Source organism: Mastigoproctus giganteus, chromosome 8 (assembly GCF_048544385.1).
Source record: "Mastigoproctus giganteus isolate SK-2022 chromosome 8, ASM4854438v1, whole genome shotgun sequence".
NCBI lineage: Eukaryota > Metazoa > Arthropoda > Arachnida > Uropygi > Thelyphonidae > Mastigoproctus > Mastigoproctus giganteus.
The window spans coordinates 125907941-125921803 of NC_143582.1; the positions used below are offsets into that span (position 1 = coordinate 125907941).

The window sequence follows — 13863 nt, forward strand, 5'->3', positions numbered from 1 at the left end:
AAATTCTTGGTGTTCTTCTGAAGACGCGGAACCTGTTTATAGAGTGATTGTGGTAAAAAAGAAATTCTTGTTTCTCCGAGGAAGTGCCTGGAGCAATGTCTACAAGAGATTAGACTTAATTATATCTCAAGAAATCTTGCTGATCCTAGCTTCTAGGGTGGGATCCTCCATTGGATTATTTCCCATGGCATGAGAAGTCAGTTCACTTCTCCACCTCTATTTCCTTTATTCTTGCTTTATTTCTTCTACCTTCTAACTATTGGAGGGTTCCTCTGTTTGATCCTCCTCTCTTCTATTCTTTCCTACCACTCCAGCTCCCAAACTTCTCCTTCTATAGCTTTTCATTTCATCCTTATTCGAGCTCTCCCGGGTGTTTTGCCCTGGATTAATCCAGCAGGTGATAGTAGATCCTGGCCGCCTCCACATGGCAGGGATGGGGTGGGACGTGGTGACCAGAAGCTGATACTTCTGCTTCCGATCTGCTAAGCGCCAGGTACCAGCCGACAGCATAACAACACACCATACCACTACACTTACACATCCAACACACTACATACAAATGGCCGGTTTGGCGTAAGCTTCTACACAAGATGTACAACAGCGGCTAATGGGAGGAGAACCCTGGGATCCATCTCAACAGCACATGAATATCCCCTGAATATAATTCACAATATGAGATGTAACAAAAACAATACCATTTCACCTAATTCGGTGATTTATTTAACTAAAATGAACTGTGCACTAATTTGTTCGATTACCAAAATGGTTATTTTGTTTAAGAAACCAAACCTAATACAGGGGAAAACTTCTTATGCTGGAATTTATCTGGGTTCTACTGTACAACAAAATTATAATTGCAATATATTTATGCCAAGTAGTTGAAAGAAAAACTTGTTGCAGATAAGTGTACTTTAAAAATTCTTTTGTGATAAATAGGAAAAGATTAGGATTTTAAAAGGGTTTAGGTCCATCAGGTTTTACTCCTCGCATTGCATTCACCGAAGAATGACCTGGCGATCAGCGTTTAAGGAGTTTGCTTACGATGCAACAAAGTGCTTATATTGGGTAACAAATTATGGCAAATCTTGTCACTCTAAATGTTTGCATATAATTCAGATATATTATAATCAATAAATAACTAAATAAAATTTAGATTAACGAATAATAAACCCTTTTGATTAAACACACATACACGCACTGAAACCGAAAGTTTGAGTGCGTGTATGTGTATTTAAGGCCAGAGTGTATGTTTTGTGAGGTTTAGTGTGGGTTGCGTTATTCTTCTGGCAACTTAGCCTGAAGGCCTGTGGAGAGTGAACTCAGTTTTCTCACCACCCTGAAGAGGCGGGCGAGGATCGTAGGGAAGAATAGCTCTGGTAGGGCGAACTCTGGGGTAGCCTAGGCTTCCAGAGAGAGCCCAGAAAAATAATAATAAAATAAAATTTGATTGGAAAGGAAATAGGGAGAGATAGACAGAAGTAGGATAACAGGGAGAAGAGGAAAAGAGGGGTGCTGTAGCAAAGGAGCACGTCAGGTTGAAAAGGGATGACAGTGTTCTGTGTTCGATATACTGGAAGAAAACCCGAGTTTGCTGGAGAAAAAAACCATGCTACCTGAGACCCACTAACTAAATCAATTTTTGGCTAACTCATCCAAAAATATGACCGAGTTAGTGGGCTAATATGTGAAAAAAAGAAAAACAAATTCTGTACCAGGCACATTATGTGCCTGGTACAGAATTTAATGCCGCTGGCAAATTTAACGTGTTTTACATTTAAGAGTCATCGGCAGGTGTGAAAAACGTTTTAATTTTCAGATATTAATAAAATTCATGGATAATAACATAACAATGTTTTTATTTTATTAATAATAATTACATATCGGTTACTGAAAGTATTGGTCTGTGATGACTAAAGTAGGATATATAATTTTTACATTGAAGAGTTCACGACTAAATATATCATCTGTAGTTGCTCCATTACGTGTAGTATTTATCGAAAGATCTAATGACATGTCCAAGTTGAAGAATGTTTTCATAAATGTGTACAACTCTTTTCCAACCTCAGAGTTTAATTGTAAAGAAAAAACAAAACGAAAGCGTGGTTGAGTGGCGAAAGAAGGACAAATCGAGAAAGTTTCTTTCATGTGAGATCAACTAGAGTTTTATTTTAAATCAGACGTGACGCGCAACATTTTGATGACGTTCAAAGGAAATATGACATCATTTAAAATTTTTGAAAGGAGCTATTTTAGAGTGATACACTACCAGACGACAGCGTTCTCTCCTCCATAAACAATCACACTTTCTTTTAATGGCACGTTCTTAGCATCCCCTTCCACCCCCTTTCGTGATGGAACAGTTGCGTCAAGCAGGGGCGGTTTCCATGGTTTCCCAAATAGCGGCAGAAGGCTGCGAGAAGAATTCAAATCAGAAAACTACTGCAATTTTCAGAGGAGGTTTGAAAGTTTTTCTTCTAGTATAGAGCTAAGTTTAAGCTCCGTGCAAAATTTCCTTAAATTTGGTCCAGTAGAAGATAAATTAAACTGGAATAAATTTTCGTAACGCTTTTCGCATGACGTTTCTGGTTACAATTTTTTTGGAATAACGCTAGTAAAAAAAGTTTTAACGTCAAAAGGCCCATAAAAATTCCTCCCATTATTGAGGAGATTCGAACTCAGGTCTTTTCCATCCACTGTGGGGAAGCCGGTGATTATACCAACTGTTCTACCCACGAGGTGTACAGAACTGTAACGCGCATATACAAGCTGCTGTTTGGCAATCTAGAGTTTTCAGATCTTCTTGACTCGGAGTAATTCCATATGGCGACGAAATCTTATTCTGGTGTCAAAGGTATTCCCTACATACTTATGATGCTCAAGCACAAGGACGGGAATCCCTGAGAATAAGGGTATAATCTGCGCTGGGCACTGGTTTAAGCGAGTAGCTCATTTGAGCCTAGCAGGGTTAATGCTTAATTCAAACTGAACCAGATTAGCCTGCGGTATGAGGAGTTTCTCACCATTTGGTAGTGTGATGCCCTGGCAATTGTCTGACTAGAGTAGGAAATTAAATCACTCATTCCATGTGCAATTGGAGCAATGATGAACATAAATAATAAAAGACCCGAGAGGATCCTACCTTACAGCACAATCGGGTTTGTGTGCCACAGATTGGAGCCCTCAAGATGTAGTCTTCTAGTACGAGCGACAGCTCGCGCTAGTATCGCTCGTACTAATAATAAACTGCATAGTTCTGCTGGCTGGTAAGCCTTTGAGTAAGAGGAAGATCTCTCTCCAAGAATCTTATATTACCTTGCTAAGAATTTCATGAGGAACTTTGATATGAAACGCAGCTTCGGTGTGATGGATAACTCGCACTTAGAGAATAGGTGTCCGTTGCAGCCGCCAGGTTGGTCACCATAAAGAGGTGCCGCAGAGCGTGGTGGATTTCAGGTGATTGATGGGGAAGAACGAAAGCGTGGCAAGCCGCCTTATTATCTGCAAATTAAATCTGCTTTGTTGCTAATTAAATAGCTGATGATAAATACCATGAGAATGAGGTGGTTACGTTGCTGGGTCCGTACATGCGAAATTCCTGGTTCAGTAGACGCTGTCCGTTATTTCCGAAATTTGTTAATTGCAGTCGCTTAAATCGACTGCTAACTATATGAGGTAAATATTACTACGGTGCTGACATTCAAGAAGGAACTGACTATCAGGCTGACCAGTTAGAAGCCATAATTGAACAACCTTTTTTGCCATATCTCTTTAATATAAACTGCTTTAATGTTCTCTATCAAGTTCTGATTACTGATTTGTTTACATACTTTTATTACATAACATATTTTGTATGTGATTCCTATAATATTTACATTTACACGTCATAATTTGAGATTACCCATCATGTATGCATTGATACTTACAGAAACCATTATAATGTATTGGAAATAATTCTGAAAGTGGTGGTCATTAGATTAATTACTAAAAACAATGTAAATCTTACAAGAGCCAGGAATGGTGCAGTAGTATTCTCCTCGTTGAGGTACCAGGTGGCAGTCATACCTCTTCGTCTCTATGATCAACTCATTCTCGGCATCCACACTCTTCTTATAGAAGAGACCAAATCCGATGTCCTTATTAAGGGTCTGAAACTCCCAAGCTAGTAGCGTGCCTGGTTCATCCACAGCCAATAAAACAGGAAACGTCTCTCTGTTTGGTATAGTCACGTGATTCATTTCAGGACTGTTGAATGACTGAAGCTTCACGTTATCTATGTAGTAGCTTTCTGGAATTTTGGCTCCCTTTTTTATCTAAGGGTACAAGACATATTAGCATGGTTTCTATTAATCTTAAAGGCACATGAATCCAACAGGATATCATTCAAGTCAAAAGAAATCATAAAGATAACCATAGCAGAAATTACATTATGTAACAAAAACAGTAAGTAAGTTTTTTTTATATGTATTTTGTGCGTGAATCCAACGGTACACTGATTTTTTACACAATATTTTAGCAGCAATTGACGGTTTTATGTTTTTGTGAATTTTATATGTATTAGATAAATGCCCACGAATATAGAATATATATATAAGACCCTGTAGTATCGGTGTAATAAGGTGGGTTTTGTCCTAGTTAAAAGTTTGCTAAGGTCACCAAACAAATGCACGTTATCATCAGACTAGTTCCGCTATGTTGGATGCCATATGTAAGTCAGAAACAGATGAAGAATAATATCGCGAATGGCACCAAGTTTTGTAGTGCATCGAAGCCTATTTTGAAATGCTTACGGATGATCATGACAATCTGTGAATACCTCGTGTCTGCTGTGGTGGTTTACGGTCAAAATTAGGGGAATGCTTTCATGGTGTTCGTAAGTATATGGAGAGTCCATTGTGATATCTACTACTTTCATATGGTGGACATATCAAATTTTAAGAAGTGTGCGGATCAAAAAGCAACATACCGTTCTCTACTGCTCCGTTGCCACACAAAGAAGACCTGCCAATTCCCCTTCCAGAGAAAGGTCGGATTGGACGAGGAATTAGATAAACAAAACTGGGATTACACCTCAGAAGCCCATTCAAATGAACCATCAAATTTCCCTCATCAGAAAGAATTAGATGACTTAATAATTAAATCTAATGCAGAGTTCCTAACATCTCCTTTAAAAGAGTGAATATGTTGAATTCCAGATGCATGATTTCCACATACAGAATAAAGGCATGTCATTTATGCTCGTTTTTACACTTTTGCTGAATCCCTGTGCAATTTTTTTGATGAACTTGGTATTTATCGTGACAGACATTCAAATTAAAGTTTGAAAGCTGCATTACTTCATATATAAACCTATCGATTGCTGTTGCACTAGGTTTATACTCGTATTAAAGACGACTACGGAAGGAAATATGACCAATATATAAATAGGATGTCTGTGGGCCTTCATGATCCCAGAGTGCCTTCAGAGTTAGCAAGGCGATTTCACTAAGTTCTCTTTCTTTCTCTACCTCTGAAACAGCAAGGAAGTAAATCAACGCTAGAGCAGAAGAGAATGGTTTGCGAGATTCCATTTGCAGCTTGGCACACACACACAATGTGTGTGCCAAACTGCAACTCGATTCTGACATTTACTTACACCATCCGGTATCAAATTAGTAGTGACACAAGTTGTTAAAGCATTGGACCCTTAAGGTGACACATTCAAGCATATGCAATCTACTTTCAAAACTGTATTATGGAAAAGTCAAAGACTGCATTTATTGCTCCACAAGCTAAGCAGACATTGAAATTCATTGAAACTGGCATTGAACAAAATGCCTGGCTGTCGTTCGCTCTCCTTTTCTGTTTATACTCCAGGATGACAAAAATAAGCTGAGAGGACTTCACAAAATAGAGAAAATGCAAGAACATCATAGTATTTAATAGTGGGCTTCAACCATGGCAAATCAAACACTTGTATTTCTGTGCAACATTCTTATCTAGGACGAGATTTTGAGGTAGCGTGTGGAATAGAGGATCTCATCCTTACAAGAAAAATTTCACTGACACGACCTGAGCAAATATTGACATCAGCAGATTTAAAACAGTAATTCAATCAACGAGCATAAAAAAGAAATATCGCATATCATCCCATTTTTCATCCTTTTAATGCCAAACAACACGAGGCTGCGAATGGCCTAGAGAGAAGTGCGCCATTGGAGAAGAAACCGTCACCAAGATTTGATCTGACGGGCCCAGCGGACCACTCACCTCGCTCTTGTACTTGGAAGAGTAATCTGTGAGGAAAAAATATATCAAAACTGTTGGCTGTGTGGTATTCTGGTAGGTAATTGAACGATCTGTTCGAGGTCTGTAGTAATTACAAAAGCCCTGGCATCTCGACCTGCTGGATCCGTGTGACTAGAAAATTGAAGGCAGCTAGAGTTGTGAAAATTAAAATCGCAAAGGAAAAGTACTTCACTGTTAGGAAAGTTGGACTGGAGAAAGTCGAGCTTCAAAGAAAGGAAGTCAAAGAGTTCCTAGTGATTAGTGAAATTAGGACGTCGATAAGGCAATAGGTGAATTTGACAGAATGAGAAAGAGATTTCAAGTCAGAAATCTGGCTTGAAATCTCTTTCTCATTCTGTCAAATTCTGTCTCATTCCTCTGTGTGGTATGGACGAAAAGAAGGGATTCCAAATTACTAAGTCTCTGAAAGAGAATATCAGAGTGGATATATGCACAAATATCACATTGAAGCGAATAATGAATAATTAGGACAACTGAGATAAGCAGTGGTTGAAGAAACTGATAGTTGGGACTCTGTTAGAAAAAGTAGTTGGAGTTTGGCTGACTGTAAGCGGAAATGGACATCACCGAGATTGGAACTGAGACACACGTATATTTGAAATGTACGAGGAAGTGTTTGGGCGGTCTAGATCTTTTCGTAGATAGGCTTGTTCTATTAGTTTGAGTATTCACGATGTATTCAGTAATTAAGAAAAGGGGGATGCATGTTGTATACATAATGAAATTTTGGTATATGCCATATACACAGCCCCTTGACATAACGTGTCCTCGATAATGTCTCTCCCTGCATATACGCTACTCGAACTCCTCCAGTCAGTATCTGGCAAAGTAGAAGCACTAGTCATCTAGTGCCTCTACTGGCAGGATAGAGACACTAGCTGATCCGGATGTCTCCTAGAAAGAGTTGCCAATGAGTTCAATCGGGTAGACTACCTAGTGGCCGGCCTGCAAACACCGTTTTAGACCTGTACCCTCGAAATGTAAGGAAGATTGGATCTCGCCATGATATCCACCTCTTTACACCTCTTCAAGCCTCCAATAAGGAACGTAGTGGTACAGCACTATTTGATGAGAGTCATCTACCATCTAGTAATACTTGGTAACACAGGGAGGAAGCATTCCTTTGTGTGGTATGAACGCCATGCCTCAACCCCTGGTTACGTTGATTTGCTCCTGGATGGTCACCTCCAGTATGTAGGTGCCTTATTTCAGGACTTGCACGCGGAAGTTAAACCCAAGGTCACAAACAATCCACCATCATGAAGGTGTAGGCAGCAGATTAGGTTGTCGTAGAACAATCGGACTAATCCAAAATCGGTCCACTTAACTGAAGTGTCACCTGAATATCGTTCCCCTAGCTTTTCATATCCAAGAGAACGCTTGTGACAAGCCTCGAGAACCAAAAGGGCAAAGGCATATTCCCAATCAGCATTTTGAAATTCATGAACACCAAGAAATACAGAAAACAACATTTTTGAAAGTTTTTCTAGATAGTGTTATTACATTAACAGTAATTAACAATAATTTGGTTATGATATAACCAAATTATTGTTACATTTTCTGCTCGAAATTGCGAGCGATTTATTCAGCAACCTTTCTTTAATATAAATAAACGAAATCTAGAGGACATCTGGAAAGTTTTACACATACAAACACAGTCATGGGTGTCGCTGCTATTTACTTTCACATGGACAGGCCTCGATTCAGTGCGACTCCCCGCATCTTCGATCTCCAGTAGCAGTTGATAAAATGTTTACATTACTTTTTGATTAAGTTTGAACCATAGATATCCTTTGCTTTGTGAAAAAAAAAAAAAAAAAAGCTGTTAAGTTTCTTATTCCCTTTTAAACTTGCATTAACGTAAATATTTACTCACCGTTGAAACGGTACGCTGTAGAAACCATTAATACTCAAGAGCTGAGCAAAGAGAAATACATTCCCCTACCAATAATATCCTGACAACCCTCCATTGAGAGTTGGTCATCATTTAGAGCTCTAAATAATGAATATTTCATCAAAACAAATCTGTTGGGCTACACGTGAGTCACGAAAGGTTAAAAGTTTATATGAAGTCAGAAATTAAAGCTTCTTATAATTTTTTCACCAGGTCGTCGCAGACCACATGAAAGGGATCCGCGGACTATAGGTTGTCCACTCTCACTCTCTCTCCTAAAATTTAAATAGATCAGTTTTCTACCGTTCTTGAGAGAAGACTGGAATTAACTACTGCATGCAAAATGGGGAAATTAAGAAAGTACATTTGCAGTAACAATAATTTCTCTTTGAATGCACGATTTATTTTCTGATATATGCCACCATTCATTCGCTATTTAGAATTTTAAATTGTAGCTTAGGCTGAAACTATAGTGTTGATTTAACTTTAAATCAGAAAGGTCAAAGGGCTGTTACGATGTCTACTTTTATAATGATTTCACAGCTTACAAATAGGAATATTATAAACAGTTGCATACCACAGAATAACACCGAGGATTACCATCAGGATCTACCCGAGTACCACCAAGATAAGCTGGCAGCACTTCTGGGCTTATATCTTTTAGAAGAGCTTCCGTTGTTGTTCCTAAAAATAGAAATGCAATTTTTTTTAAAAAAACATATCACGAAACTTGAAGGTGAAATAAGTGAAATAAAAGAAGCTATGACAATTTTGAAACATGCCTTTCCTAAGAATAATCAAGGTGGGGTTCTTTGACTGGCGATAAAAATATCACTGCAAAGTTACCATTTTCACACTATATCAATAATTTAATTTAAAAAGAAATTACAATAATTGAGCTGAATCAAAAATTTATGAACTGCTGAACTTAATACTTTAAATTTATATGAAATCTAACCTAAAAGAATCTAACGAGCAGAATTAGCATTACAGAAGGTAAGGATTACATTTAAAATATAACTCAGACAATACTTCAAAAATTACCACACTTTAATTGATAACATTAAAAATTACAATACATTATAAATATTCTTTTATATACTGTATATAGAAAAATTTAAAGACTAAAATATTAAGAGTTCGTAAAAGCGTCTTTGAGACAGACCTGTCAATCACTTTGTTGTTGAATGGCGCAATAGCAGTTAGCCCCGTCTTGCGGAAAGCAAAGAGTTTGCACGTGAAAAAGCAAAATATTCTTTTTTATATATGGAAGATACTTACCAGATCCGAAAAAATGGCACTTCTTTAATATGTCTGAAGGAACAATGACTTTCAGGATATTAAGCATGATGTTGTAGCCAGGAGGCACTACAAAGTAATTAAGTAATTTTAAGGATATTAAATTAAATTAAATAAATAATGTTTATTACAGACTGGAAGCCTGTTACAGTACAACAATATTCCCGTCCACAGCGTTTAGCAGCTGTGATATACATGTTGCGATAGAATAACACTTAAAAGTTAATTAATAATAATCAACATACAAGAAAGGGTGTTTGTGTAATAGAAACGCGAGACAAGGGATTAAAGAAAATGGCAAAGTTATAATTCATAGAATTAAACATTATCTAATTAAACATTATCACTTAGGTGGATATCCTTCATCGTAGCTAAGATGAGTACCGTTATACTTTAGTCTCGGGCTACTTTCGAATTTGTTTAAAAAACTCAGGCGGGATGCTATTTCTGTGATCATAGCACCTTAAGAGATCAACTTAGACAGGGTTTTGCCTGGAAGTTTATAATGTTTTCGTCACTAGAACACAGTGAACGAGTCGTTCAGTGTCTAACCTACCTTCGTTGAAGATGGATCGTCTGTATTTGGCATTTTGTAGCAAAAAGCTTCGACGACGACTGAAGATCACATTACATTTTACTCTTCAGTGCATTCAGAGTGTAGTTCATCGTAGTAGTACATTTGCATCTCTTGATCTTTTTAGAACACAGTGGAATTGTTTTAGTGGCTGAGATATTAATTGCTGTTGGCTTTAACGAATTTATTACTTTACAGATTTAGGACTTTATTTTGATTGTGCCAATATCAGCAAGAGTATTTGGGGAATTCACTCTTAGGGCTCAAACGTTAGTATTTGTATATCTGGCGTATTTAGTAAGATTTTCTGCCCTTAGTAATTGTCACTTCCACATAGTGCTTTCTTGCTGCAGATTTTTTCTTATTAAAGAGGGCCGGCGACTGTGAGTAGGCAATTCTTTCACCTACTGATCCAAACCACTTCCCCTGTGTTTGTTTCTTGTACGGTTTTAGGCGCATCGGCAACTTAGGCCATATTGCGTCGAAAATATTATATCTGCAGATTGCATGTGTTTTGTGGTCCAATTGTTGTTTGCTCGACGAAAAATCCTAGTTTCCAGGAGAAAAATCCATGCTGCTCTCGTCTCAGACAAACTAACTCAGAATATAATCGTTGTGAAAAAGGCCCATAAAAATTCCTTACGTCATCGAACTCAGTTCTTTTCCATCCGGTATGGGAAGGGCGGCGATTCCACCAACTGTGCTACCAACTAGGGCACTCTCTTTCCCTGACTATGAAGCTCCTGGTCCTCTGAAAGATTCACAGTTACATTTGACATCCATCACGCTTTAAAAAGCGTGCTTTTAAAATTCTTGTACATAAAGAGTTTAATCATGGAGTGTTTAATTTTCCATATAAAGAAGGGGAAGTTTTAGTAGTAGTACTGACAAACGATGCAAGAATGCAAGCTTATAAAATATCAGCCAAAAAAAGAAAACGCTTCTCACAGCACATGTTCCATCCCCTCCAATAAATTGTCTAGTTTTTTCTTCAATTTATTCAAACTACCCACTTCCACAATAACAGATGAAGTTTGTTTCAACATTCAACCAACCGCTGGCTGAAGACAAGCCTCCGCACATCTCCTACAACCATCCTTCCTCAATTTGAATTTGTACCCCTCCTGGTGCCTAGTCTCCAGACGCTGTAATTTGCAGAACTGAAGCCTTTCTTGGTAAGAGCATCCTTTTTTTTTTTTTTTTGTCCTTCTCTGGGCCCGTTCCAGCAGCTCTACAACCTTCCTAAAATGAGTCATCCAGAATTGTACGAAGTAGTCAAGTTGCAGCCTAACCAATGCACAATATACAGTTACCTCCTTATCTGAAGTAGAAAAACTCCTATATATCATTGACAACACCCCATGAGAGCTGTCCTGGCAGCCTGTCTGCATTGCTCAGAGAACTTCATATGATTGCACAATTACCCCCAAGTCGTTTTCATTTTCCACTAACCTTAGTGTGGTGCCACACAGTTGTTACATTAATCTGGAATTGTGTTGTTACTCACATGCAGTACCTTACATTGTCAATGTTAAACTTCAACTGCCATTTCTGAGTCAATCGGCCTAATTTTTATACATTTTCTTGCAGTAAGTTACATTAGTAGTTAACACATTGATAACCATTCTGTCTTCTCTCACTCAACCATCCCTTCGTCCACAATAGTAACTTGACCTTAATGCCACACTGCTCCAATTTGTACAGCAGTATCTTATGAACAACAGTATTAAAATCTTTCCTGAAATCCAAGAATATATCAGAATTATTATTATTATTATTTTTTTTAAATTTTTTGTATACAGCTCCTTTTTTATTGCATCATAGTATCCATTGTTCCTTAGCAAATCCATGTCCTGTATTACTTATTTAACCAGTGACTCCATTTATTTTCTCTGGAAGAGAAGTTAAGCTAACAGGTCTGTAATTACTCGTGTCACCTTTTTTGATCCCTTTTATAAATTGGAGATTCATTTGCATATCTCCAGTCCATAGGGACCTTCCCTCAATCCAAAGATGCTCTCATAATTATGGCTAATGGTTTGCTTGCCTCCTTGGGCGCCTACCTTAAGATAATTCGATAGATCCCATTCACTCCAGTGCCCTTTTTATATTTAGCTTAAATAATTTCTCTTCCACTTTCCTTTCCTTTATTACAAAATCATTTAGCTCCCTGTTAGAGTGTCAAACTTTTGGCAGCCCCCTTCCTAACGAATTCCACATATGTATATGTAGATGCAAAAATCTATTTAGTTTATCAGCAACCTGAGCAGGATCATTAACAGTTAAACCATCGACATCGGGTGGACTAATGTGATTCAACTTCTTTCTTCTATTGTGAATATAAGCAAACAAGTTTTTGTTGCTTTTTCTTTTGCATTCTTTGCCAGAGGCTTCTCGTAATCTACCTTAGCTTGCCTGATCTCCTTTATGACTTGATTGCTGCCTACTTTATACCTACCACAGGCTTCTGTATCATTCTTTATATGCATTTCCTGCATTTTTATTATCTACTATAAGTTTTATCAGTCCATCTGACATGCATCTAGGTCTATCGAGGGGAGCATGGTTCTTTCCCCTCGGAATATCGGGTTTTTCGTTAGGAAAAACAGCAAACTGACCGAAGAATCAACGTCCTGTGTAAGGGGTAGTCTTTCCCGGCCAGTTTAATTGGATATTATGATGCTGTAACAAAGGAACTGGATGAAAAAATAATAATTTTGATATTATATACTTGGAATTCAGGAAGGTTTTTGATACTGTTGCATATAAAAGACTGCTGTACAAATTGGAGCAGTGCGGCATTAAGGGCACGTTACTATTATTGATAAAGGTATAGTTGAGTGGAAAAAGACAGCGTGGTTATCAATGGGCATTGCTCTCCTTGAACAAAACTAACTGTTAATTAGTGAAGTTTTCCAGGGTACCCTGCTGGGTCCGTTGTGGTTTTCTATATTTATTAATGACGGCATATCAGGCCTAATGCCTAAGTTTGCAGATGGTACAAAGGTTAGCAGGGGGTTAATGATAGTAATCAAGGTAAGGTACTGCGTCAAGATCAACAAATAATCCAAGATTAATACCAACTGTGTTACAACACTGTGAATAGTGGAGAATGAAAAATGCGCAATCAAACATGGAATTCTCCGAACAGTGCAAATAGATTGCTAGGACAGCTCATTGGGTTTTTTCAGTGATATACAATATTTTTACCAGCTGGGATAAGGAGGAGATTATTTCCTTATATAACGCAACGATTAGACCACACTTTGAATACTGTATACAGGCCTGGAAGCTTCAATTTAGTAATTATTGGAACGAGCGCAGAGAAAGGCAACGAGATTAGTGAGGAGGAGGAGAAGAAGAGGACATTCTTATCAAGAAAGACCAGTTCTGCATATTGCATTGCCTGAAAATCAGACACCTGCGAGGAGATCAGATTGAGGCATTTAAAGCTTTGGATGAATTAAGTTAAATGCTGATGGCATTCTTCCTTTTGCTCAAACTACAAACATGAGCGGGCATTATATAATATTTTGTTAAAAATATTTATCTACATTTTAACAGTGTACTAAATTATACTTTGCTGTCTTTTCAATACTAAGGGAAGTGAACAAGTTTCTGTAAAAGCGGGGTAACGTCTCATACATCTTACAGCATGGTACTGTTATGTAAGTTATGATAAATAAGTTTGTATGTGCGTGTTTTGAACAATGAAATCAGCGAACTACATCTTCCCGATTTAAGAGATCTGTAAGAAATCCTCCGTTTTTTCAGAGGAAGATTTGAGCTCAGATCTTCCAACCGAATAACA

General features: G+C 37.8%; 1 protein-coding gene across 1 annotated transcript in view; it reads right to left on the reverse strand.

Moving 5' to 3' along the window:
• LOC150081807 (SEC14-like protein 2) overlaps nucleotides 1–13863 on the reverse strand; it is an 89216-nt gene that overhangs the window by 1964 nt on the left and 73389 nt on the right. Inside the window, exons 10-12 of the mRNA XM_090379695.1 lie at nucleotides 9461–9547; nucleotides 8757–8863; nucleotides 4004–4310 (exon numbers count right to left, since the gene is read on the reverse strand). Of these exons, the coding sequence (XP_090235821.1) occupies nucleotides 4004–4310; nucleotides 8757–8863; nucleotides 9461–9547 (501 nt within the window). The remainder of the gene's footprint in view (nucleotides 1–4003; nucleotides 4311–8756; nucleotides 8864–9460; nucleotides 9548–13863) is intronic.